Below are 25,510 nucleotides of genomic sequence, written 5' to 3'. Positions count from 1 at the left end.
GTGTAAATGTTTCTTTGTAGTTTTTCAGTATTTTTTGAAGTGCTTAAATTTTTCCTTTTGATACTCGAAAATTTACTGGAAAATGGTTTTATCTGTAAACTGATCGCAGCACATGGCGCTCTGATCGTTCTGTATATGCAAGCATACCATGTTGTACTTTTTACTTTTTTTATATATACGGGGACTTAATAAAAATATAGTCTAATTTGGAGTATATTTCCCATCGTCTTAAGCAGATTGCCTAAATTATTTTAAATAACTTTTATCAAATATTGTTTTCTGAAATGAGTCCTTGTATGTTTTTAAAGAAATAACCAAAAATGGTTGGTGCTCTGTTGTTTACTGGACTCCCAAAATTAAGAATGTCTTGGTATTTAAAGAAGATAAATCAAAAATAGTGGTTTATTTACGAATGTTGTTATTAGTTTTCAATTCCAAATCTAATACTTCTTTGGCTCTAACAATTTTTGATTGTAAATAAAACGATCCGCCGTTTTTCTTACTATTACATTCGAAGAGATGTTTGAATTGTGTTTCGATCTCCTTTGGGCATATTTTCTTCACGTTAAGAATTAATTTAGCTTCGTTTACAGGCATATGAAGTGTAATTTCCGATTTTTCGGGCTTTCGAGAATTGTACCGAAGTCTAGCAGCTTCTTGACTCAAAGCTATTTCCTGGATTATACTTTTTTTTAGAGACTCGAAAAATATTCTCACACCGTGATAAATAATTTTCGGTAATGTTTTAACCATTGTAATTTGGATGAAGTATCATTTTGAAGTCTGTTCTTCGATTTCAAATTTAGATCTATACAAAAACATGTCAAACTGACAGAGCAGTTTATTTATCTACAGAGATGATTTTTTAATCTTCTTCTGACATATCCAAAACCTAAGTTATAGATAATCTACAGAATATTATAATTTATTGTCAAGATTTAATTAGTTTCACTCGTATGTTTGTAACTGATTCTTTGGACTTTATTTGCCTTACTTTGAACAATCAGATTTAATTTAATTGTCACTATTTCAGAAGCGCGGTGTGCTTTCTATGATATTTTTAATCTAACTCTGAGTTTTGTATTGAAACCAATAAAAAATTATAACGAGGACTTCGAATCCTAAATTTCGATATGACCATATGGAGCGCGTTGGGTAAATAGGAAAATGGAGAATTTTAAATAGGGGAACACCTACTTAGTGAGTAATTTTCAGTAACGGAAAAATAATTCAGGCGACAGGATAGGAGTGGAGCCCCGGTCTATTGGTTGTTAGAAGTTTTACTAGTTAAACTATCCGCACCGTATTTATATTTCACCTAAATACAAGACTGTCCATCTTACGGTAGAGAGCCACTTCCAGCTTATTAAGAATGTGGGAAAAGTCTTACTCAGTGAATAACCTTCAGTAATCAAAAAAAAATCATTCGTACAGTCCTCGAACTAAGAATCAGACTTAGATTTATTTCTTACAAAACGCAAAAATAGTATAGAAATGTCATAAAAAGCACCCCCCGCATTTATAGGAGGATTGTTAAATATTGAATATGCCTTTATTGTTTTTCTAAATACTCCATTAAGATAAATACAATTTTGCATGTGTTTGAACCAATTGTCGAAGCAGTTTTTGCATTTCGTTTGAGTTACTTCCAAAACATTTGTTTGAACGCATCAACCGCTTCTTTAGGACTAAGAAGAAATCATTGCATGCCAAACAAACGGCTTCGATGTTTTAACTGTTCAAAAACATGTGAGAGGGCTCGCATTGACGTGGTGGAGAATTATTTGTCTTTTGCGATTGATTTCCCTGACAAACGAATGTTGGTCTAGCATTCAGTATTGACCGTTCTATGCTGCTCTAATCGAATGGTGGGGAAATGTCCAGTAATTCAGAAAAAACAGGCGACCATTTGGATTTATATGCACAGATCCATAATTCGTCGCCTGTGACGACTTTATGGATGGACTTTTCAAGCATTGAATTTTTTCACCACTTCTTTGGACGAATCGACACAAGCTGTTTTTGAATAATTGTCAAATTACGCGGTATCCAATGCGAACAAATCTTTTTGACAGCCAAATGTTCATGAAATATTGAATGTGTGCGAGTGGAGCTAATACCCAAGTATGCCTTAATTTCACGTTATGTCACATGACTATCTTGTTGCATCGATGTTATTTGGCACAAAAGCCGATTTTGGACGAAATGCGTCCACGATTGAATTCGTAAAATTAGCGACCCTCGTAATAATGACCTGATTTTTTTTTAGATTTTCCAAACTGCGTACAACATATTATGACATAAATAAATTGAGGCAACCTATTGTATGACATATTGGACCAGCTGATGCTATGTGTTGATATACTAATAACTATTCCGGCCAGATTATAATTTTCGAGTAATAACATGAACAAAATACTACTTATATCAGTTCACTTTTGAAACCGTTGATTCCACAGCTTGAAGTCAGCTATTGTTAAGAATTGATGAATTAATTCATCCGTTGTGAAATTTCGACACACAGATATCACACATGGCCACATCAGGTGAATAGGGTGAATGTCAATGACTGCTAGATTATCTTCACATAAAACTGCTGTTCATTGTGCGACTATGTACCATCGAAACGCGATATATGAGAATACTGACTGACTCAAGAGCTTTTGGTATCTAAGAACTTTGTGGTGTACCAGTTTGTGTGATTGTACATTTTTAAGCTTAATTGCTTTTACCTGACTTGCATTACGATAGAAAACTTGGGTATATAACTTTCTTGAGAGATCTGCGCTTTTTCATTATTCGTGATAGAATGAAATAAATCAATTCACCAACTTGCTTTTTTAAAGACAATTTATTTAGCAAACTGATAATTTGAAAATTTGAAGTTACAAATAGTTACACTAATTACTAGAAAAATATCAGTTGAATAAACAAAATATTAGTTTCACAAGCTTCTTTATATATTAGTTCTTATCTTATACCATAATAATTATAAAATTAGATAAATGTATTTATGGTTTATTATTGTCACATTAATAACTGAAGATGATACTTCAATGGGGTTGAAGTGGAATCTATAAAACTTACAGACAGACTAAACATATTCAAAATTAATAGCAAGATAACTTAATGAGGTTAGAGTTCATAATAATAAATAAGTAATTGATGATACGCCGCTGTGAAGAGAGTTGTTTTGGATAACTCAACTATAGTATTGGGTTGGCGACAAAGTAATTTCGTTTTTGTAGTATAAAATAAAACACTTTTTTAACAAAGAATTGTTCTCAATCAATTATATATTTTCCATTCTGCTCAATGATCTTTTGCCATCTTTATTTCAGCTTCATGATTACGCGCTCATAAAATTTCTAGTCCTTTTCAACAAAAAACTAAACCAGATACGATTAAAGGTAATCGTCATTTGTAAAAATTTGACAATTCAAAGAATTCTGCAAACTTCGAAATAAATGGTAATCAGATGGTGCCAGAAGAGGTCTGTATGGGGGATGCGGCATCAGTTTCCAGCCAAGCTCCGATAGTTTTCCACGAGTTGTGTAAGGTCCTGCATTATCATGATAGAGCCCTAAACCTTTCCGATTTGACAATTCTGGCTGTTTTTCTTTGATTGCTTCGTCCAGTTTCATTTGTTGTTGATAGTAAATATTAAAATAGATCGCTTGGTTCCTTGCACGCAGCTAAAAAATACAACACCTTTGTAATCCGACGAAACTGACAGCAAGAGCTTTTATTGTTGTTTTTCAGCTTTCAATGTATTTTTACAACCATGTTACTGTAGGTACAGGAGACATTTTTCATCACCAGTGATGATTCTTTTCAAGAAAGGGTCTGTTTCATTTCGTTTAAGGTGCATATCGCAAAAGATTCTTTGAGTTAAATGAATTTCTTTCAATTCTTGAGGTACCAAATATCAAGCTTCTTAGCTAGACATTCAAAATGTTTTTCAATTGCTTTTTGCGATACATGTAGCCTCTTTGCAATCTCTCAAATAGTTATAAAACGATTCTCTTCAATTATGACTTTGTACAACGACAATAACGTTCTTGAGGGAAAAATCTCCAGAACGGAATTTTTTATACCAATTCTGATACGTGTGTTCTGTTAAGCAAAAAGTACCACAAACTTCACATATTTCTTTCTGAGCCGCAGCAGCTTTCTTTCCTTTACGGAAGTAAAAAAGTAAAATATGCCGAAAATATTCGTTTCTGCACTCCATTTAAAATTAATGCGCAACTAATAGCTTTAATAAAATCACGCACGACTTGCTTCTAAAGTTACGTCAATGTGACCATTATCACGTAACAAGTGGCAAAGTACAGCACTAACATACGGCTTTCTATCAGTAAAAAACGAAAGTACTTAGTTGGCAACCTTATACATCTCCGTGAAGCCACTACAGCTCTGGTGTGTAGGAAAATTGCACTTACGTTTCTTTACTGGTGACTATTTAAAAAAAAGATGATGTCTACCATTATTCAACATTTCAAACATTTAAACGTGCGCGATTCTCAGTCGTTCTGCCTCTTGGAAATCGTTGGCCGTATGAAGATTGTCTTGTAAAATTGAATACACTGTTTCGTTTCTAACACCAAGTGTTGCCTCAATCACTTGTAGGTGCATCTTAAATGTTCTCCAATCATTCGACTCATTCTCTGAATGTTTCGTGAAATATTTTCATCACCTATTGCGCGTTGCTACCCATCTAGAATTTGTTGTTAACTTAAACCGACCTTGAAATCGAAGTAAATCATATTAACATCATCATAGCAACATTTCAACTTCAATAAGGGCTTACTACTCAAGGATAGTGATATTTAATAATGCATTGTTGCCAGTTCCAGCTCCTCTAATTTTATAGCATCTAAAAATTTAGAGAGTGGCTCACGTAGAGTTCTAGTTATTCGTAAACCTACTCTATGTGCTCATAGCTCAAAACAAATAAGTGTCTAATTATTTTTGATGAAGATTAAATACCGAGTAATTTCATAACAAATATCTATAGTATTCCATTACACGCCATTTAAATAATAGTTTGGAAAAATTAGTGTGTATTTTTTAACATTATTAATAAAGATTAGCTGTTTAAAGTTACTACAAGCAAATATAATGTTTTCAAATTCCTAATTCAGTGCTAATTTATGTGATTCTAGTAACATTTGTGACAATTCTTAGCTATATGTTCATGTATTGGACTTTAGTATAATTTGCTGAAAAATTATTTTATTTAGAAAACAATGAGATTAGAAAAGGAGGCTAGTTAAATTGATTTTAAGTTGAATGATTTATTTTAATAGTAAGTTCAATAGTTATGTCAAATACTTGATAAACTTATCCATAACCGTTACGATAATCAAAACAGTACGTATCTCCAATGGTGCTGTTAGCAACAATTGATTCAAGTTACACCAAAACCACTTCTCAATCAAAAAATGTTTCTTATGCCTTTGCTAATTATACACTAATTGTACTTTTAACTAATATTGTGATAAATCGTATTTTTGTCCCTGTGTTATTTGTGTTTATGAGTTTGATATATAGTATCGTCCTATAACCTTTTAATGCTTTGTTTTTGTTTTCTTAATGATGAATTTTAAAGAATATTTCACAATATAAATGCGAAGTTTAGTTAGGTACTAGAAGGACATTTTTCAGAAGAGGTGTGGTAGAGGAAGAGGTAGGCAACCAAGTCTGGGCAGGAAAATAATATAGAGCACAACCATATTTAGAGCAGAGTACGATAACAATGTCAACGTTTCATCTTTAACCACATTTATAAAAACAATTTTTATCTTTTGATCTCAAAAGAGCTCATTAAAATCAAGCACCCTGCTATTGACATAATCAGTTATGGAGACGTAGAAGACGAGGTAAGAGGACAGAGCAAATAAGGACGCGAGATATCTTCAGAGCTTAGTATGGCGAAATAAACAAAGACAAGAAACAAAGGGAAGAATTTAGAAAGCAGCAATCAGATCTATAATAATCTATACCTCAAAAACAAGACAAGATACATGAAAAACGAAATAATTCTTAGAGATCACAAAAACGACAATTCTTAGGCGGACTTGGAACCAACATATAACTTAAATGTCGGACCAAATGGAAGTCTGCCACGATATAGGTGGATAAATAATGCAGGATAAGGAAAAATATCGAAGAAGGAACAGGTGATAGATCTATTGTGCTAGAAAGAATTTAATTATTTTTTGGAAAAACCTGTTTACGAATGTTGAATCGTTAGTTACTGGGAGTTACGTCACCATGTTAGCGATTTTGAAAGATGTAGAATTGTAGCCTACCGAGATGTATATTTATCCTATATGGAAATTATCCTTACCATTTACTATTCTGCAATAACAGTGTTACTCGTGCGTGTTTCTCGTGCGGGCAGAAGAAATTAGATGAAGAGGAAGTTAGACCTGCTGCTACGTGTACTTATAACGTTGCTTTTCAGCCTTTATTATTCTTATCGTCCACGCTTAATGTTTCTGGTATGAACAGCTGAAGTGATGAATTTATCGGAATGAGAAGGTATTGATAAAAATGTCGCAAACTATTTTTATAAGACGTTGATACTCGTGAAGGATACAGGCGCGACTATAAAGTAGAATGAGAAAGCTGCAATCATATAATTAAGTACTTTATCCCCTTCTTGCATTTTACCCCCTCTTGCCCCTTAAATGCTGAAATTATTACAAATTCTGACATAAATTCATTATTTTTTGATTGCTGGCCTAAAGCTAGAATTAGAAAATCGTAACTTCAAAATTGATGGACACCTTCTTGAGGGTTGAATATAATTTTTTTTAGTGTCGCATCAACTACAAGGTTATTAGCGACATGTCAGGTGTTCACAATTTATGATAAAGTTGAGTGTATTTTGGATATTTGATTTAGTCTGCGGTATTACAATTATTGTTCAGCAGAGCGAAAATGGTGTTTGGGAAGTTGTTAGTTAGACAGTGTTTCACTTTTAGATTTTCCTTATAAGTTTCACATATTGGTGGGTTTTCTCGGTTAAATAAATGTGAGTGTGTCACTTTGGTTTGCCCCAGCCTTAAACGGTCGATTTTTATTTGGTCCGTACGATTTTTGAAGCTGTTTTTCCATGGTTGGACGGATGGTTTTATAGATTTTAATATCGACTGCGATCTGTTCCACTCACTTTGCCACTGGCACTGTACTTTTGTTTTTATTGTCCCTTTATAGTCGTTTACTTCCCGTACAATTGTTGCTTCGTTGGTATCTGCTGCTTCTTTGGCACATTTGTCTGCTTTTTCGTTTCCTGGGATGCCTGTGTGTGAAGGGATCCAAATAATTGATACGTTTGCTTTGGTTTGGTGGATAAGGTGTAATTGGGTTTTAATAAGGATACCTATAGGGTGTTTGGAAAAGAGTTGTTGGACGGTTTGTATCGAGCTCTGTAATTATGACTATTCTATTGTATTGATTTCTTCTAGCGATTATTAGTGCCTTTAATATGGCATAGAGTTCTCCAGTGTGGACGCTGTTATATGAAGATAGTTTAAATGTGTGTATTTCGTTCTCTACTACTACTACAACTCCTAGGCCATTAGGTGTTTTTGAAAAGTCGGTGTACAGAAAATGGTATTCTTTGAAGCTTTTTTCTGTAAGAGTACGGAACGATTGTCTTTTATAAAAGGAATAGGGAATGTCCAAGGAGGAGGAATATTTATGTTGGTTGGGTCTGGTAATTAAAGTGCAAGGGTGTTTGTGTATTGGCGAATTCTTTCATAGAAGGGAATAGTTTGTTTGTTTGTTTGTTTTCGAATAGGTGTTTGAAGCGATCTGTGTTAATTTTCTGATTAACGGGATTATTTTTATTGGAAAGGACTAATGTTGCATAGTTCATATTAAATTGAATTCTTCGGAGTCGGAGGGGTGATATGCCGGTGAGGCAGTGGAGTGTCTTATATAGATTTGTCAAGCACGTAGAATCGGCGCCCCATTTATGGCTGGCAGACTTTCTCGAGGTGATTAATGTGTTGTTTCCAAGTAAGTTTTTTATCGATAATAATACCCAAAAACATAATACCTTCCACAAATTCTAAATTTTTACCTTTCAAGGTCAGTACGGGCGTTTCTTGTATGTATTTTCTGGAGAAGTTAATACACTTTGTTTTGGTTTCAGAGAATTTCAATCCGCTATTGTTAGACCAGTTGCTTAATTCGTCTAGTGCAGTTTGTATATGTGTTTTAGTAGTAGTCAGGTTTTTACCTTTTGCAAACAGTATCAGGTTATCGGCATACAATATTCATTTGACTAACGGAGAGTATCTGTCGAGTATATCGGAAATCGCGATAAGAAAGAGGGTGGAGCTTATTGTAGACCCTTGTGGTATCCCATCCTTCTGTATTTTTTTAGCAGAGAGGTTTCAATCTATTCTTACTTGGAAGTATCTATCTGTAAGAAAATTGTTAATGAAGTGTAAAATGTTTCCTCTTAGGCCTCAATGATGTAATTTTGAGATTATGTCGTACGCCTTAGAGATATCAATGAATACTGCTGTGCATTCTTGTTTGTGGGCCAGTCCTTCGCTTATTTCAGATTCGAGATCTATCAGGTTGTCGGCTGTGCATCTGTTTTGGCGAAATCCGCTTTGCTCTGGTATTAATAAATCGTTCTGTTCAAGTACCCAGAGAAGTCTACAAATGATCATTTTTTCCATGATTTTGCATAGAACGTTGTTTAAAGTTATTGGTCGATATGAGTTTGGTTTGGTTTTCGTTTTGTCGGATTTCAAAAAACGAATTATCACAGCTTCGCCCAAACTTGAAGGGAAGTCTTTGGTGGTGATTGAAAGTTTTTGTAGAAATATTACAGATATGGACCAGGAGCTGTCTGTTTTTGCGATTTCAGAGCTTCGTGAAGTTCTGTTTTGTTGAAAGATTAATTGATGGGATTCTATGTTATTTACGGTTGAATTGATTTGTGGTGAATTATAATATTTGTTGTGGACATATATTGCTACACTTCCAGATGCTTTCCTATTATATATACGATTTTTATGGAAACAGGTAGCTGAAAATGTGCTGAAAGTGGATAAGTTCACAGTGACTATTGACTATTTGTGTGAGTCTATATTCCCAATACTCATTAAAATTATCACTATGTAATATCTTACTCTTCCTTAAACTGGGTTTTAGAACCATAAATTAAGTCGTATCATTTGATCATACCTCTTATAATTACACGGACAATGAACTGAATTCAGATGATTGAATACTGAATCTCTGGTAAACAAATATTTATATATTTTTGGGATAAACATATTTAAAAAAATTGTGATTTGGAATAATTTTTTAAACAAACTTGATATTGTGATTTCGATAAATTGGTATTGATATTGGTGGTATTGCTTCAATCATTTCTAAAAATAAATATATTTCAAAATCAATCGATCTTTCATAATAATCTGCAGCAGTTAATTGAAATTTCTTTAACGATGTTGATATTAATATATATATATATATATATATATATATATATATATATATATATATATATATATTCTTATTCTTATTTCTTAGACCTTTTGATATATTAATGCATCTAAATGCTCTTGATTTTAGGTCTCTTCTGTTTTAAAATTATGTCCTTTCTATTGTATTTTAGTTGAAAAAATTTGAGCACTCAATTAATTTAGGTTTCGTTATCCTTAATGAATAATACAATACAAATTATTCTATCAAAGTCAATTTGAATATTGAATTATATGAGCTTAAAAATTTTTACAAGCATTAACAATATCAAAAATCACCGGAAATCTTAATTAATTATTTCCCACACGATGGGATACATAAGTATTCGAAAGCTCTGGAAAATATATCCACTTCGGTGTTTCCTTGCCACGTTCCCAATAAAAAACTGCTCATAATATAGCTGGCAAAGACTTCTTTACAATTTTTATATCCTTAAGATATAATAATGAAAAATGGGACAAAATTAAAGAATATACGGAAATACCTCAAAACGAATTTATAAAAGATATAGAAATCACATTTACAACAACGTATTTCAAATTTGAAAATACAAACAAATTGATGGTTGTGCTATGGAAGCTTCCATTTCAAGAGTTATGGCACAATTGGTAATGGAAGATCTTGAGGAAACTGTCCTAAGCAAACTTGATATAAATATTCCATACTTTTTTCGATATATAGATGATTGCATTACTGCTTTACCAAAGAATCAAATTGAAAACATAAATAAAAAATTTAGTTCTTTTCATAAAAAACTTCAATTCACAATCGAGGTTGAGCAAAATAATAAAATCAATTTTCTTAATGTCACATTATATAAAATTAACAATAACATAAGAACAGAATGGTATACGAAACCAACTTGGTCATCCAGATATTTAAACTACAATTCGTGTCATCCTAGGTCACAAAAAAGATCAGTGATAATAAGTTTGGCTGATAGATCTGTCCAACTATCAGATCCTGAATTTAGATGCTTATTCAAAAAGCAAAAACTGCATTGAAAGAAAATAATTATCCGGAAAAAATGATAAACAACATATTCAAGAAAAGGATAAACAGATACTACAATCAATTTAAAACCAAAACAGAAGCGAGGCATCAAAACAAAACATTTTTCCTTACCATATGTACAAAGACTTTTCCAACAATTATCAAATTATTTTAATAAATATGATATTAGTATAAGTCATAGAGGACATAATACAGTATCCAAATATTTCACTAAATTAAAATCTAAAACACCAAAAAACAGAAGAAGTACTATTATACAGTGCTTTTCAGATAAAAGTATCCACCTTTAATAACTTTTGTAATACTGGTATTTAGAAAAAATCCAAAAACACGTCAATTTATGTTGGAAGGGGCAAGCATTATGGCTTATTTAAACTTACTGGAAAAGCCACCCCCTCACCCCTAGCAGCATCCCCTTTATTTTTTGAAATTACTTTTCATATTTTTTATGTAAAATTTGGATACTCCTCTTTGAGCTGATTTCAAAAATGTATAATACTTGTAGGTTAAAGTGGTTAGTTTATGAGATAAACAATTTTTCTTTTAAGAGCACAAATTTTACTTATTATTTACTTTCACCTTATTTGCCTGTACTAAAATGGGTTGTACAACAGTTCAAACTCTTTAATCTTCTTAACTGTGCTATTTATTATGAAGTTACAATAAGTGTTCAAAATGAGTACCATTCACTTCCATACAATGGTATAATCTATTTTGAAATGCCTCTCTGACATTGCTTAATACGGCTGGATTTAATTGTCGACATTCATTTTCTATCCTCTCTCGTAAATCATCCAGAGATTCTGGTTGGGTAGCATAAACTTTTGTTTTTAAATACCCCCATAAAAAGAAGTCTAGGGGTGTTAAATCCGGTGACCTAGGTGGCCACTCCATCATCTGCCCCCTTCTACCTATCCAACGAGCGGGGAATGTTTCGTTTAAAAATTGTCGGACAGGCATAGCATAGTGTGGGGGAGCTCCGTCTTGTTGAAATACCAGTAAATCTTCGGAAAGGTTATCATCATTTTCTATTATTGTTGTAATACGTGGGTCAACCCCTTCCCTGAGTAACTCAAGATATGATTCACCATTTAAATTTCCGTTGATGAAGAAAGGTCCGACAATGTGGTCACCTAGGATACCACACCAAACGTTTAACTTTTGGGGATGTTGTGTATGGAATTCACGCATATTATGTGGATCACTTTCAGCCCAATATCTATAATTATGCCTACTTACTAAGCCATTTAATGACCATGAGCATTCATCAGAAAAGCAAATATTGTTTAACAATTGTGGATTGTTATTGATAGTTTGCGTCATTGATTCGCAAAACTCTAGACGACGATCAAAATCATCTTCATTCAACTCGTGCACCAACTTAACTTTGTATGGGTGGTACTTGAATTTATGTAGAACTCGGAAAACTGTAGAAGATGAAACACCGATCGCTCTACTTATTGTTGACAACGATTGGGGTTGTTGAGCCTCTAAGCTGACTTGCCCTAAAATTGCCACTTGGATTGCTTCGTTATTTACGAGTCCCTCTCGCTTATGCACTTTATTGCAAACAGACCCTGTTGTGGTAAATTTCTCCATCAGTTGAATTACATACTTATGAGTTGCATGTCTTCCGTCATGTAATTCGTTAAATATTCTAGCAGCAGCTCTTGCACAATTATTATTTTGGTAGTATAAACCTACAATTTCAATTCTTTCTTGCAAAGAGTAAACCATTTCAGAGAAACAAAATAAATAATGTATCAAATTACACTATCAATAGTGACTACAAATTATAGTTGACAATGTCAAACTTTAATAAAAAGTAGAGTTTTTTGTTGTTTGGATTTTTTAAGTAGAATAAATAGCACAGTTAAAAAGAGTTTGAACTGTTGTACAACCCATTTTAGTACAGGCAAATAAGGTGAAAGTAAATAATAAGTAAAATTTGTGCTCTTAAAAGAAAAATTGTTTATCTCATAAACTAACCACTTTAACCTACAAGTATTATACATTTTTGAAATCAGCTCAAAGAGGAGTATCCAAATTTTACATAAAAAATATGAAAAGTAATTTAAAAAAATAAAGGGGATGCTACTAGGGGTGAGGGGGTAGCTTTTCCAGTAAGTTTAAATAAGCCATAATGCTTGCCCCTTCCAACATAAATTGACGTGTTTTTGGATTTTTTCTAAATACCAGTATTACAAAAGTTATTAAAGGTGGATACTTTTATCTGAAAAGCACTGTATATCAAGTGCCTTGTACTAATTGTGACGCTGTCTACATAGAGCAAACAACTCAGTATTTAGAGAATAGACTAAGATGAAATGAAATATCAAAAAAACATAAATTCAATTATAAAGATTCCAAAAATTCTTGAAACGGAATTTAATACACGAAAAAAGGAATAAAGTCGAAATGTCAAAATTTATCTAATTTTTAAAAATTATCAAAAAAAACTAATTTTAAAACAGAAGAGACCTAAAATCTGCCAGCTACGAGTATATTATGAGCAGTTTTTTATTGGGAACGTGGCAAGGAAACACCAAAGTGGACTAACTTCAATATATTTTCCGACTTTTTAAAATACTTATGTATTCATCGTCTGGGAAATAATTAATTAAGATTTCTGGTGATTTTTGATATTGTTAATGCTTGTAAAAATTTTTAAGCTCATATAATTAAAAATTCAATATTCAAATTGACGTTGATAGAAATATTTCTACTCTATATTATTCATTATTCTATATTATTCATTAAGTATAACGAAACCTAAAATTGAGGTGCTGAAACTGTTCACTTTCAACTAAAATATAATAAAAAAGACGTGCCACGAACTCTTCTCGAACCTTCCCTACACGGTGCTCCAGGAGTTATGCGAAAATTTAGAAGTAGTTGACGTGAAAATAATGCTGTGACATAAAAAAATCTCATACGACCCCTCGTTTCTGAGTTATAGGCCTTCAAAATTGCGAAATCAGAACTTATGTTTAAGTATATTTTCTGAATGATGCATTCGAACATTATGAATTTTTAATGGTTGATTCCGTAGTGTATTTGCCGGAATAAATAATTATACATTTTTATCCATGGGTCAGGTACGGCTCCTGCTCAATGGTTAAGAGTCCGTCACTTTTACAGGGACAACCTAAAGATACCAAAAATGAATTTTAAAATCGTCTTTGTAACAAAAAGATATTTTTGTTTAACTCGATAAAATCTATGGTTTGGAAGATATGTAGATTTTTAGATCGTTGTACACACCAAGGAAACCGTTCGACAAAAAGAGACATTCTAAAGAAAATTATCATAAATTGTAATTATTTATTGAAAACACTTACTGGAGGTATTAAAACACAATCAAATATTTGTTGGAACTAATGAATAAATGAATAAACATTTGTACTATATACGATCGTAGATCATATTATTGGCATAGGAAAAACTTGAAAGCGATTAATAATTAAAATATGAAAAAATAACATTTTTTTAATAGGTGTATTGGTCGGTGAGGTGCATTTGTATGGCCACGCGTTCCCTTGAATTAAATACAATGGATCCATTATTTGGGGGTACATGTAACACAAGGAACAAAATGATCGAATGAATATACTTCCATTGTGACGCTGTAAGGCAGAATCTTGGAGTGAACTTCTAATTTCAAAGAAATATCCTCCGTAGACTCCGAAATGCAAGTTGCCCACTTCGAACACTTGTTACAGATTTTTTTTGTTTTTATTTGATAAGTTGTAGACTAACAAACTAAATTCTACTAAATTTCTATTTTTCTAATTTAAGTAACAATATTGACAATATGTAGTTCGATTAGAAATGTTTGATTGTGTTCTAATACCTGTGAGTAATTACATTTATGATAATTTTCTTCAGCATTTCTTTTTATGACGAACGGTTTCCTTGGCATCTACAACGTTCTAAAAGTCTACATATCTCCTGAACTGTAAATATTATATAGTTTGTCTCTATAAAAGTTACGGATTGTTAACATGAACATACGTAATCATCTATTACAAATTCGTAATCTTCGAATGTATAATTTAGAAAATATTTAAAAATAAGTTCTGATATCGCAACTTTAAAGGCCTATGACTCAGAAACGAGAGGTCGTATGAGAAATTTTTGATGTCACAGCATTATTTTCACGTCATGTACTCACTCCCAAAATTTTACATCTTCCGGATCACCCTGTATAACTTCCGGAGTTATTTGCGCAACCTCAATGCGTCGTATCATTTCTTTGAGATCAATGATATTTTGTGGCCTACTTTGGTAAACTTTACTTTTCAAGAAATAAAGAAGAATCAAATCAGGTGACCTAGACGGTCATTCTGTTTTTCCTCTTCGACCTATCTACCGACGTTGTTCAAGTAGTTGCGCACCAAGACAGCATAGTGTAGAGGCGCATCATCTTGTTAAAGCCATAAATCATTTCTGTTTGTAAACAATCGGTTCAATTAGGGAAGCAAGAGGTTTTGAAGAAATTCTAAAAATCAAGGACATATTGAAATTTCTCTTAAAGTCCCCAATAAATTTATAAACATTTTATGAAGAATCAAATTTATAAATATTATGCCAAAAGTGACATGATTTATACGAAATTATACTACTACTAGTTTGAATTAATTAGTGAAGAATACAGAAACTGAAGATAAAAAATTTATATCTCTTTTGATGCAGTTTATTATTTCCTAGCATTCCGAACACCTAGACCTTGTGATATGTGTAGAAATTACTGGAGTATAATAATTTTAAAACTTATATAACAGCAGAATATCTTTAATAAATAAAAATATATATACAGACTAAAAAAATTTTCGATCTAACATTGAGTTTACTAACAACATAAAGGAACAGCTATGGGCGTTTGCTTATCACCTTTTATGTCGAATATTTTAATTATTCACTTTGAGAAGTGAATTAGCCAAGAGTTTCAGTATTTTCCCAGGTATGGACGATATTGTCGCTATATGAACATGAAACATTCGCTCTCCTACCTTTTAATCTTGTTTATATAAGAGGATTAGAAAGCATTTCTAACAATGTAGGTGACAAGAAGTATGCTGGACAAAATAATGTTAATGCTGGCCTAAAGAGCATATAGTTAATTTTAAAAATGAACAAACAAAAAAATGGGATATTGCTGAAAATCATCGAATAAATATAAATAATATGAAATTTTTAAACAATGTATCCAATATTTGTTAAATCAGTAAGTCTAAATTTTTCTTATTCTGCATAGCTTCCAGCTTTGCAAAATTCAAAGGTCTTCAGGTCTTCTAACTGAATAATTCTATTCCCAAATATTCGAATTTTGACCTTTCGATAACTTCCGTTAAAACTTCATAAATTTTTTCGATTTTTCAAATCTTGTAATTTGCATTCCGTGGATGTCATTTTTTTTGTCTTATCAAGATTACGTCGTCTGCTTTTTATACAAAAGACGGCTAAATTATGGAATGAAATATCGGAAAAGAAACTAATTTTTTAAACGTTATTCCAAAAAGGTAAGAGGTTATTTTATTCTGCTGAAAAAAAATAATGGGCAGTTACTTTGTTTATCGGCGGTTGGTAGAGTGGTAGTAAAACATGGACAGTAATAAAAAAACAATTAAGCGGTTTCATCGAATAATATCGGTATTAAGAATATTTAAGGAGTAATTGCCAGTAAAATGAATGAAAACAACATGAAAAAATGTGGCTTTCTCAAATTTTTATTTCGGTATCGGACAAGTATGGATGGATGAGGTAATATCGACAAGCCTTATTCATTAATTCAGTCATTCAATAATAACGCCTTTTCTGTTAACAGTCTCCAGATAATTTACAATTAAAGATGCATTCCATCGATCCAACTGGTCACTATTAATATCTACATTAAAAGTTTCTCCAGGCTTAAAAATGAATAATTCTGCTTGTAATTTATCAGATACACAGAACCGCCTTTTGGGATGTAAGCCCGGCTTCGCAAGACTTTTGGTGAGAGCCACTGGTTTATCATATAGGGCCCATGATCAAACAATCAAAAGACGGTTCAGTATGGTGCTATTTAAGTTATACGATGCATGGAATGGATATTTTGGATTTGTTCTCTTTGAGGTATTATCGGAAAAATTGATCTTGGTTTTCCTGTTCTGCTTATTTTTTCAATTTGCTGCAAATTTTCTTGAATTATTAAGGGTAAAGAAACTTGGTTTGGAAACTTGATTTCACTTCTGCCCTAGCAACTCGTTGTCTAATGTAGTTGATCTTCTTCGTCGACTCCGAGAAAAAAGCTTGTCGGATTTGAACTTAGAGAACTATTTTTGGCATTTATAAATATCTTCTTCTTCTTCTTCTTCTTGTAGTAGGACGAGGTCCTGTCAGGTCTGTCATCTGCCCTCTTGTGACGCCGATGTCCAGCTATCGTACCAGCGTTTTGGGGGCCTACCGATTGGGCATCTTGTGTCTGGTTTCTGTGTTTTGGCCCATTTGGCAATCCGTTCTGGAGCCATTCGTTCTACATGGTCTCTCCATTGTCGGCGTCTTGCTCTTACCCATCTAACGACATCTTGTACTCCCAGTTCTCTTAAGGTATCTGTGTTGGGTATTCTATCGTGGAGTGTGGTACCCTTTATTGTTCGTAATATCTTCATCTCTGCTGTTCTCATTTTTCTCTTTGTTTGTGTTGTGTCTGCCCTTGTTTCTGCGGCATAGGTTAGTATGGGTCTGATACAGGTCTTGTAGATTCGCGTCTTACTTTCTATGCTCATATATTTATTTCTCCATATAATGTCCCGTAAATATCCCGATATTCTAGTTGCTTTCTTGATCTGCTTATCTACCTCGTCCGTTATGTTTCAAGTAGTTGAAATTCATTACTTGCTCTATAATGCGCTCATTTACTACCAACTTGCATCTTATTGGGTCTTTGGATATTACCATGCTTTGTGTTTTCTCGCATGAGATTTGCATGTTAAGTCTCTGTGCCGTCAGGTTAAATTTATGAAGGAGGCGTTGTAGATCGTCTTCATTTTCAGCTATAAGTATAGCGTCATCTGCGTAGCAAAGGATTCTCAGGCGACGGTTATTCATTTCGAATCCTGCATTAACTTCGTTTACGCTCTCAATTATTTGGTCCACTATTACGTTGAAAAGGCATGGACTGAGGCTATCTCCCTGTCTTATGCCGGATGAGACTTTGAGTTCTCTTGTTAGCCCACAGTCTGTTTTTATTCTTGTTTTGGTGTTGATGTTAAGTTGCCTTACTAGATTTGTATAATGCTTCTTGACGCCTTTTTGGTTTAGTCGGTGGATTACATCGTTGAGTTTTACTCTATCGAATGCTTGCTTTAGATCTACGAAACATGTGTACATGGGTTTATTGTATTCTATGGATTTCTCTATCAACTGGCGTAATATAAATATTGCGTCTATAGTGGATCTGTTTGGGCGGAAGCCTTGTTGTTCTTCTGAGATGCCTACCTTAGCAGTTATCTTATTTGCAAGTATCTTGGTAAATAACTTTAACACACTACTAAGTAGCGTTATGCCTCTGTAATTCTTCGGATCTGATTTCAAACCTTTCTTGTATATAGGTATAGTTATACTAGTTCTCCATTCTTCGGGTATTACTCCAGTTCTTTCTATTTTATTGTACAGTACAGTATTGTACAGTATTATTAATTCTTTTTCGATTTCTGGGCCCCCGTTCTTCAGTAGTTCATTTGGGATATTGTCTGTACCTAGTGATTTTCTATTCTTTAGTTTCTTTATGGTTGTTTGTACTTCTTCTAATGTGATGGTTTCTTCCTGTTCGTTTGGGGATGGCGGGTTTGCGACTTCTTCTTCGTCCCTGCTTCCGTTTTTATCATATAGGATCTCAAAATGTGCTGCCCATGTTTCCTGATTTATAACATTTATCACTACCTCCTCGTTGATTGGTTTCTTCCTTTTTCGTATCATGTTCCATATTTTTTTCTGGCCTCCGTACAAATCATGTTCCATTTCCACTGAGAAATTTTCCCAGTATGTTTTTTTCAGTTCTTTTATTGTGTTGGTTGTTCTATTTCTCACTCTTTTATAGACTTCGTATTCTTCCTGTGTTCTATTGGTAATGTATTTTATGTACGCTTTCTTTTTTTCATTTGCCAGTTCCTTAATTTCTAGAGTGAACCAGGGTTTATTGTGTGTTCTATTCGTGTCTATTCTTCTTTCTCCTAGGGATTCCTTTGCGCTGTTCTTTATGTTATTCTTTAGTTTCTCCCAGGCGGCTTCTACGTTGTCGGTTTCTTTTATAGGGTTTTGGACAATTTTTTCGCGGAGTCTGTTTTGATAGAGGTATTTAATGCTTTCATCCTTAAGCGACTCTATATTAAATTTCGATACGTAATTGGGTGTTTTTCTTTTCTTTATTATGTGGGATACGCGGTATTTACACAATACTAAACCGTGTTGTGTGCCGATATTTGCCGATGTTAATACCCGTACGTCAAGTATCTGGGAGGGGTGGACTTTTCTGTTTGTAATTATGTAGTCAATAGTTGATTTTTGGCCTCTCGTGTTAGCGAAGGTGTACTTTTGTTGTTCCTTATGATCAAAATATGTGTTGTTGATAGGTAATTCGTTGAGGGCGCATACATCTATCAATATATCTCCGTTATCATTCACTGCTTCTTCGTTGAAACTATGCATGATTCCTGGGATAACTATGTTTCCAATTCTTGAGTTAAAGTCGCCCATAATAAACACTTTGTCTTTACTGGGTATTTTGTCTAACGTAGCTTGCAAGGCATCAAAAAAAGCTTCCCTTTCTTTTTTCGGTTTGCTTACATCCGGTGCATATATACTTAGTAGGTGTGTTCTTTCGTTGGCCAGCTCTACTGTTATCTGTATGATGCTATGACTTATATACTGTACTTCCTTAATATCTTTTTCAAATTTTTTATTCACTAGTAACCCTACTCCTCCCCGTGCTCGCAAGTTCTTGTCGACTCCACTATAAAACAGTATGTAATTTTGGTACCTTTGACTGCCATTGCCTTTCTTCTTGGTCTCTGAAAGTGCGCAGAAATCTATTTTGTTTTTCTCTATTTCTAAGACCACCTCATAGTCTTTGTTGCTCCATGATGTAATGTTCCAACTTCCGAGTCTTACTATGTTTTCTTTCCATACTCGTTTTTTCCGTTTTCGTGCCGTGTCGTCATCAATGCTCCGTCCAGTTTCCGAGGCTAGTGTGACAGTTCTGTGAGCGTTTTTTCTTTTTACGAGGGGCAGGTTGCTGGCCTCACCCCTTAACCCTCTTCCTTTATCCGGGCTTGGGACCGGCAGTGATAGTCAATGGGCTACTCAATCCACCCATCAACCACCCTAGGCGGAGTTAATTTTTATTTATATATATATATATATATATATATATATATATATATATATATATATATATATTTATAAATATCTAAAATATAAATATCGTAAATGTTGTTAGTCGCCATTGTTGTGTTACTAATCTTGTGAAATTACAAAATATACACTGTCGGATATAGTATTTGGTTGTATATTTCACCCCGAATTGCAAAAAAAACCTAATATACAATTATTTAGAGAACGAGTCACAACAACTTTAAAATATCTTTAACACGACATCTAAATACAAAAAAAACTCAAATAACCTTTAAATGCGTTGAAATGACGTTACTTTTCGACCCCTGTAGACTATATTATATTACGATAATATTTCCTTACATTTTATGTATTCATCGATAATTTGAAAAGAATTATTTCAACAGATTTTCTACAAAATAACAAAAATAAAGATTCTACTTTTTGATTCTACACTCCTTAATTGTAAGAACATAAGTTGGACTTTCCAAAACCGCTCATAATATTCATACATTGTTCACTATTACGACTAAACAACATTCACAATTACACTGTCTCAGGTAAACTTCGGTATCCAAACATCTATCAGACAGTGTAATTGGGTATTGGTGTACTTGTCTATGACTATACAAATATTAGATACAAATGTCAGTTAGCGTGGTGTATATAAATATTGAAAGAAATGAAAAGATATTTCTTATCATAAACCGCTAGATTGTTATAGAATGTTCATTTTGTTCAGTATTCTATGGTTTGAACCCAACGTTCAGCAAGCTCTTTGAAACCTCGATAAAACAATTGTTTAGCTTGCAAGATGCAACAAATTGTCACACTGCATTTTTAGCATTTCAAATTCTTTCACACGCAACAATTTCAGAATGGATCTGAATACATAGTAATCTGATCGTGCAAAGCCCGGGCTAAATACTGGATGTAGAAGGAGCTTAATACCACCAAGTGATTCGAAATTATTCCGCGTTAATATCTTTGTAAGTGGTTTAGCATTGTATTTTTGTAAGACAACCGGGTTTACTAGATATTTCTGATAGCCCGACCATCTCGAATAACTTCAAAATTCTATTAGACACACAACAAGAGTTTCCGCTCGAATCAACCTCTCTTTGAGAACGGGCTCTAGTAAATGTCCTATGTCTAAACACTGATTTTGCACGTTAGGAACATTTAGATAAACCCAATACTCATTGCAAGTAACACAATGGGTCTAATAAAAAGATTATCTCTACCAGATGATTCGCTTGAATCTTGGTTAACTCGTGTAGCACTATTCGACAGCTTTCATAGATCTTATCTAATGATTTTGAATTGCGATGTATGTTATCTTTAGAAGGTCCAAGGGACTCCGATAATCGTCGAGTGCTATTACTAGGTTGGTTTTCTACTGCTTTCCATTTTAGATTTGAAGGCAGGAAACTGAAGGATTTTTAAAAATAAAGAAACGATATAGTAACTTGGCGATCTAAATATCTGTATGAAATTAGAACTTTTAATATTTAGATGAGACCTGGATTAAATAGAAGGAATTTTGATAAAGATATACGATGTACTATCCAATACATAGGATAAAAATACGATTTGGACGTGCTGCTCTTTGAATAAAGAAAAGATAATGAATACCAGCATCAATGCGTAGGTTTTTGAAAATTGTTTGAAAAAGAATTTATCATTTGAATAAAAAGGCTTGAATTATGAAATAAGTAAGAATTTATGGAACCGTTGGCGATATTCATACTGAATACACTGTTTACACCACCACTACACCAACACTCACAATTACACTGTCTGTTTCGATAACCAAGTTATTGTCTTCAGACACTGAAGGTAAACTGTTTACCTTCAGTCTCTAAAGACGATAATTTGTTATTTTTTTCATTAAGCTATATTTAATTGAACTAGAATAAATTTCTGAAAGTACTATAATACGAAAATACGTCTGAAGAAAATATCTCTCCCGCAAATGAAACTTTGAGGTTAGAAATCAGAGTGGAGAATCACTTTCTTTTTCTTCAAATGCTTTTTCTCTTTTCTCTCTTTACCCTATCAAGCAATGAGGCGTAATATTCTCATATTATGGATTTACCTTTTGGGAGATGGTCAATGAATACAAGTCCATGACTATTCCAAGAAACGGAGCTCGCCCTTTACAAACCACTATCTTTTGCTTAAACCTTCGATAAGCCCCGGGAATTGTTCGTCCGAATGGGCTTTTGGTCTAAACTGAGCAATTCCGGCGGATAGCTTACGTATGCATAATTCCTCAGTAAATATATATGACAATTGCGTTATTTTCATATCGATTGCCTCTTCTATCTCTCTTACTTCAATCCTCCGGTCGTCCAGTCCCATTGGACATTTTTATCTATCTGCATGTTGTCGTAGTTTTTGGTTGGCCCTGTATAAATTCAGTTGCTTAAAATTTTACGGTCGTAAATGATGATGCAAAGTCTACGTACACAGTGTCTTCCTCCCATTGATTTGCGTAAGTGTATTACTGACAGTTCGATACTCAATTTTTTCCATTTTCAATAAAATCTTCACAATGACTCATGCGCACGTTTGTCAAACAGAAACTAAGCGTTCAAAAGAGCTGAAAATTAACGACAATCCTCATATAGCAAAAATAAATTTAATTCGGATTTATTCAACAAATACTGGTATATTATTCATTTTACCCTCGGTACAAGTACAAATAATTTATTTATAAACAATTTCTAGTTTCTATTTTCTAGTTTCAAAAACTCACAACAATCCACAATTTTGTTTGCCTCCAATAAATTGTTTATTGTTATCAATAGTTATTGACAAAGTTAATTGACTATATACTCAGGTAATTAACATCAGAAGACGAAAGAAACTAAATAAAAACCCCTCTAATCAACAATTTACGATAAGATACGTATATATATATATAACCTAGTCTGAACTGTAAAATCTTGCCAGTTGTTAACAACAGATTGATATTCATGTTAGTGACAAAGTAGTGAGTCTTTTTTCGGTGATTTGAAGTTTTTTAGAAATTTCCAAAATGAAAGAACGGACTATACAGATTTTCACTTACGTTTTCGTATTAAAAAATGAACTTTTCTCACATCCAAGTGAATATTTATAACAAAAGTGAAAACTGTCGTATAGAGTGGTATTTAAACATTGAACATTTGAAATGGATCACGGGTATTACGGATCCATAAGTATTCCTTACAATTCGGAGGAAATCGAGAAATTGATTCCTATAAAAAGATCGTCCATCAAAAAAGATTATCAAGGTCTAAAAATTTTAGGAATGTGCAGATCTACGTATTTATTTTCAGTTTTTTTGTTTTTTTATATTTTTTTCGTATGCAGTGGAGCGGCTATATTCACTTATTTAGAAGATCCTCAGGATAGACTTACTAGGATGCGATTAAGGGCAGCTATACAGAAATTTCACTCAGCAAATCCTAATGTAACAGGTTAGTTTTAGATATCGAAAAAAAATATTCATAACAGATAAATCCTTGTAGTCCAGGTAAATTAGATTTCAAATTGAAAAAAATTTAACGCGCACTTCAACAGCTGTATTTACGACTAAAATGTATGTCTAATTGAAAAAATTCCTATAGATAGATCATGGAAAAATCTTTCGAGTGTTATAGGGGTCAGTTTCTACATAAATTCAACATTTTCGAGAAATATGCAAAAATTTTATCTAACTAGATGGAATTATTTCTTATTCATGTTTCAACCTATTACAATTTTGTTATACATACCAAAAACCTGTGGTGATCAGAATATTCACTTTTTGTAAAACATATAATTTGAAAGCATTAAGTATGACAAAATATGGCAAAAAAATATTTTTGCACCCTTAGATTGTTGATAAATAGTTGGAAATTGTAATAATATGCGAAGAATTAATTATAGTATTCTATGAAAAAAGAACATTAAAATTTTTATTTCATTATTACATTCTTTTCTGATTTTGCTTCATAGTTTGTTTATGATTGCCTCCGCAATTTGGAGGTACTTAAACCCCATCAACTTACTTAAAATGGATGTTCTTGTTGCTAATATTTTTCTTTTGATTAATAAAACGGTCTTTAGCCGCAATAAAATCTAAATAAGCTCTATAATTTCCACGGGGAAATTTGCAAAAATACATACGATTGATGCTTGATATTTTTCATAGCTAATAATAGCCATTCACTCACGAATATAATACTATATTTAATCTACAACTATCAGGAAAAACAATAATATATCATTAATTTTTGTCAACATAATTATAATCAATAGTAATATTACTACAGTTATTCCAAGTTCCAAGTGGATTTTGTTTACTCGTAATACTATATGACATACGTAGTACTTCCTGCAGTAGTTATACTTGTAATATTGTTAACACTTCGTATGGTACAGTTGGTCTTGTTAATCGTTTAAAAAAAATTTCTCGTTCTAAATTGTTATTTATGTTGTCGTCAATATAACTTTACCCAACTGTGGATAATTTCCACCCCCCTAGATGTCACATTAAACAATAATAATATAATAGGAAGCTTTTTCATGTCTGGTCACAAATGTTTTCAATTGAAATATTCTCTGGTGTTAGTAAATTTAAATTCATTATTTCGGCTGAGCTACTTTCGTGTACCTAAACACTCTTCCACTCGCTTTATTACTTCATTAAAAAAAATTTTAGCTACTTCTATCAGCTCGACTTTGCCACTGATGTTGCTGCTCGACTAATATTCTTCAAGACATTCAAAAATTTCAACATTATATCACGTTCTTATTTATCAAAGGGTGCTCAGAGCTGCAGTGTTAAATGAAATATATACATATTCATGTATTTTTTTCGTCCATCGAAACACAAATGTTGAACATCAAATTGGCAGACAGGAAAAGCAGTAACTCCATGACCAAATACACGTGAGGGACGCCAAGTGGCAGAGGTAAAGTTGCAAATCGCAGGACTTCCCTTGAGACAAAAGAACGATCTATGGAATAAGATAATTATTCGAGATCTTGGAACTAGAAGAAGAAAAGAAGCAGGCCACAAATTACTTGATCAGACGATTTGAAAAAGCTCGCTGAATTAAAATGGACGCAAATATCCTAAACTTGAGAAGCATGGAGAAAGGAAATGGAGGCTTATGTTCAAAATTGAACTCATACTTCTGCAAAAGTTGATGATTTCTTTATACAATAATGCATTTCTTCGCCTCCTACAAACTACTCACCAGCTCTCTCTTTATTACAACCCCATAACAATTTTAAGAATTCTCTGTCTCTTGCATGAAAACACATCAAAATAAATTGAGATCTTTTTTGGATGTAAAGTAAAGTCATAAATTGAAAATATTCTGAAGCCAAAAAAGTTTATTGACATAGGTATTACAATGAAAATTGACAAATTCCTTTCTTATGTTTAGGGTTTTTTTTTCAAAAATGACTGAAGTTTGCTCCAAAGGTTTCTTATCAATCTCACATTCGTATAGTTTATGAATGAGCTTTTGTAACTTTTTATTCGTTTAATATGATTTCAAAAATAAGTTGCTTTTTTCCGTAAACAAGCAATCATCATGCAAACACGCGAGGATATAGCTGA

At 32.9% G+C, this 25,510-nt stretch overlaps 1 protein-coding gene across 3 annotated transcripts in view; it reads left to right on the top strand.

Moving 5' to 3' along the window:
- LOC130900798 (potassium channel subfamily K member 1-like) overlaps positions 1-25,510 on the top strand; it is a 48,094-nt gene that overhangs the window by 17,327 nt on the left and 5,257 nt on the right. Inside the window, exon 1 of one of the 3 annotated variants that reach the window (XM_057811673.1) lies at positions 22,827-23,375. The exons of the other annotated variants lie outside the window; for them this stretch is intronic. Within the exon in view, the coding sequence (XP_057667656.1) occupies positions 23,087-23,375 (289 nt within the window). The 5' untranslated portion in view covers positions 22,827-23,086. Of the gene's footprint in view, positions 1-22,826; positions 23,376-25,510 lie in introns of those variants that run through there. 3 annotated transcript variants of the gene reach the window in all.

The sequence above is a fragment of the Diorhabda carinulata genome, chromosome X (assembly GCF_026250575.1).
Source record: "Diorhabda carinulata isolate Delta chromosome X, icDioCari1.1, whole genome shotgun sequence".
NCBI lineage: Eukaryota > Metazoa > Arthropoda > Insecta > Coleoptera > Chrysomelidae > Diorhabda > Diorhabda carinulata.
Note: the sequence above shows the minus strand (reverse complement) of the source record. Positions and strands in the feature narration are given on the sequence as shown.